The 3,466-nt window shown below is 45.6% G+C and overlaps 1 protein-coding gene across 2 annotated transcripts in view; it reads right to left on the bottom strand.

Moving 5' to 3' along the window:
* Window positions 1-3,466, bottom strand: part of LOC108577849 (protein pangolin, isoforms A/H/I/S) — a 269,457-nt gene that overhangs the window by 11,148 nt on the left and 254,843 nt on the right. Inside the window, exons 1-4 of one of the 2 annotated variants that reach the window (XM_017941072.1) lie at window positions 1,981-2,690; window positions 1,705-1,787; window positions 1,475-1,605; window positions 37-202 (exon numbers count right to left, since the gene is read on the bottom strand). In XM_017941072.1, the coding sequence (XP_017796561.1) occupies window positions 37-202; window positions 1,475-1,605; window positions 1,705-1,787; window positions 1,981-2,561 (961 nt within the window). In that variant the 5' untranslated portion in view covers window positions 2,562-2,690. Of the gene's footprint in view, window positions 1-36; window positions 203-1,474; window positions 1,606-1,704; window positions 1,788-1,980; window positions 2,691-3,466 lie in introns of those variants that run through there. The other variant, XM_017941066.1, reaches the window with a different exon arrangement.

Here is a 3,466-nt window from a genome sequence, read left to right as displayed (position 1 = left end):
TTAAGGGCCTGCTGTTCTAGCACTGGAAAGTGGTACCTCCGGTGGGATCTGCGGACCGTTCTTTCTTCCTCTTCTTCTTCTTGCTGCCGTATCCGTAATTATCCCTGGCACTCCAGCCGGGGTATCGTTGCTGATGGAGATGGCGCTCCTGCCTGGCCGCCTCATAATACCGCGCCTGCTCCTCCCGGCTTAGCGAGTGCCACTGCGTGTCATACCCCCAAAATTCAGATTCACAGATTCACAGTCTCACAGTATTTATCCGTGCACCGTGTGTCCCTTTTTTTTTTTTTTTGATCCACGTGTGTATACATTTTTTTTTGCCGATATTGATTTTTTTTTTTTAAAGGAAATTTATCATCGTATTACTGTACTTTTTTTTTCTTATCTTATCTTATTACTGTTATCGTTATCATGATTCTTTAACGACACGTTTACCCTCACAGAGTGGATATACAGACACCACAAGAGAGAGGTGTTCTTACTTTTTTTTTTTTCTCTATTGTCCCAACCCCTATTTCTCGCTCGACCCAACCCAAGAAACAACCCTTTTTTTTCTTTAACATGGCCGAGACAGCTCTCTCTCTTTCTCTCTCTCTCTCTCTCCCTCTCTTTCTCTCTATTCTATTCTATTCTATCTATCTAGTCGTACTGAGATACTAGCAGATACGGTTAGTGCTTCGATACTCTATGTAAATCTCGCGGATCAACGAAAGAGTTAACCAAAACGCATGCAACTTTTTCTTTTTCTTTTTTCTTTTTACGTTTTCCTGCATCCCTGGAGACACCCTGCACAGGGTCTCTCCGGGGATCGCGATCGTCGAGTGTTCGCAAAGTCAATGTTTTGCTTCCAGTGTCAAGCGTGAAGTCGTGACTCTGTTCTAAAGAGTTGCAAGAGAGCGGTAACTTTGATGGCCACTGTAGACAAATCTGTAATGTTCAATGTGAATTTAAGTTTTACCGTTGCGATGATTTATTTTAATTAAATTCGCGGTCAAGTGACGAGAGCTGTTTGAAGGAAGAACACAGAAGAAAACGTTGACTTCGACACGCGACTCTTACTTTTTTCTTTACATCAGGGCTCGCATCGATTCTCTTCTAAAGTATCTCCATTGTTATTAACAATGTGGGGAAATGTTTCAGGAACCAGTCACAGGTCACACTAAACACCTTGGGATTATACAAAAGAATATTACTAGCCTTGAGATCCTCTAAAAATGAACTTGAATGACAATTTGCTCCTGAAACATGTGATCACACAATTAATAAACAGGTGAAACGAAAACAACTTTATACACCAATTCACACAACAGTGATATTCGAATGGAAAACATAAGAAATTACGAAAATAACGGGTATACATTTGAACAGAATTTCTAATGGAGTTCTAATGGTTAAGATACAAACCCTGATGCAAACACTGTTCCAACAATATATACTGAGCTTCTCTAACACAATTATATATCCGTCTACTCACTCGTCTTCCCAATATTTGGTTGATCGCGGCGCTCTCTTTTAAGGTACACTCCGCGACGACCTTCGCCCTCATCTCCTTCATGTACAGCATGAACGCGTTCAAAGGCTTTTTTATATGAGGTTTCTTTTTATCTGTCAAACATCATCGACGGGTATGAGAGGTGGCCACTACAGTGAAAATTAACGGTAAACTGAATCACCGAAGCCCAGATCTGCCAAACGATCCCTTACCTTGATTGTTCTGTTGCCCTGTGTCCTGTGACTTCGAGTTGTCCGTCGGTAACGACGTGGAATTCTTCTGTTCTACCGTAGACCTGTACAACAAACATCGAAACAAATTATCAATCCGTTCATCGATACGTCACACTCCTTACGTACGATCTCTATCTAACAAATTTATAAAACGTTTAATAAGAAAAATTTCGTATTATACAAGCATCCTACTTTTCCCGCGTAAAATCAACTCAGGTCCCAATTTTACCCAACATAACCTCCAACACACGTTACCGTTTGAAGTAAGACTGCTTCGCGTCGTGGTTGAGGGTTTGTTGGTCGGGTTTCGTGCAGGATAGGGGATAGGTCGACGCGGTATTCTGTGCGTTGCACAGTTGCTCGGTCAGATTTGTCGTTGGTCCGTCGAAGTACGGTTGTCCAGGCAAGGTCAACGGGTTCCTTGGGAAATTCTGCGGCAGCGGCCAGTTCAGCTGCTGCCACATACGGTGTCGTGCCTCGACCATAGCGAGCAGCTGCATGAAGTTTTGCTGTGCACCGTACGGAGGCGGTGTCACACTTCTCGGCAGGTTCATGTTCGACATCTGCATCAAGCTGCTCATGTAGAGCGCGGTCAGGATCTTGTGATCGGCTGTTGGTAAGCCAGCCTCGCTTGGCTTCGATGTTTCCTGGAATATCGTCATTCCGTCCTGCTCGATCTTACTCGACTCGCTACCAGACTTTTCCTCGTCGATCTTGTTGTTGATCGATGCCTCGCTGCTGCCCTCTTCGATCGTCGCGCTGCTCGGCCCGCTGCTCTCTGTGTTGTCGTCCTTCTTTATCACCAGGTTCAATGGCTCCAGACACTCGGGCTCCATCGCACTCGTGGGTCTCCGTTTATACCCACCGGAACGCTCGAAACTGTTCCATCGAATCTTACACTATGTGTCTTTCTCTCTCCTTCTGTTATGTGTGACTATCTCTTTCTCTCACTCTATCTCTCAATCTTTCTCTCTCTATCTCGCTCACTCGGTCACTCTAGTGGAGTTGCTCTCGCGTGCTTGGTTTCCCGTGCACGTGAACGTTCACCACGCGGTTTAAGCAACGTTTCATTGCCACAGTTCTACTAACCGATTCTTCGGTGTCTTTGTAATTATTATTCGAGTATATCGTCTGATGATTCGTCACATCTGTACACTCCACCACGCTTCTAACCATCCTGTCCCCGTCCTGTCCCATCATCATCGTACTAACGCACACCGCAGAATAGTCCTCGTGAAACAGTCCCCGTTGTAAACAGCACACGTACGCGCACAACATTTACATCGAGCTAGACGTCGTCCTGGTACTCTTGCTGAAGGCACCGGTGCACTGTCCACTCCACGTCCGCGTCCCCGCGTCCTCGCGTATCATCGTCGATCTTAATGGCTCCATATCGTCGCGGACGGCATTCAACATTCACGAGCGTCGAGCGGACGAATCGCACGGTAAAATGTCTCCAGGGGCGGCACATCCCGTGCCACGGGCCCGCCGTTCTTCCTATCCTCTCGTTTCATATTTCCTTCTTCTGTCTCTCACAACCCCCGGAAAGAATCAAGATAATAGAAGAAGAAGAGGAAGAAGTAGCGGTAGAAGGGGATAAAAATCTCCCTTTGTATCTCTCCTTTATTCCCTCACCCAATACGATCCTCTTTCGTTTTATACCTCGTACACGATAAACGCGTGTATCTCTCGTCGGCTCCTAGTTGCGCGTTTCTTTGTCACCAAAAAAGATTTTCACACA

The sequence above is a fragment of the Habropoda laboriosa genome, unplaced genomic scaffold (genome assembly GCF_001263275.1).
Source record: "Habropoda laboriosa isolate 0110345459 unplaced genomic scaffold, ASM126327v1 scaffold5, whole genome shotgun sequence".
NCBI lineage: Eukaryota > Metazoa > Arthropoda > Insecta > Hymenoptera > Apidae > Habropoda > Habropoda laboriosa.
This window is presented reverse-complemented; position numbering and strand designations above follow the sequence as displayed.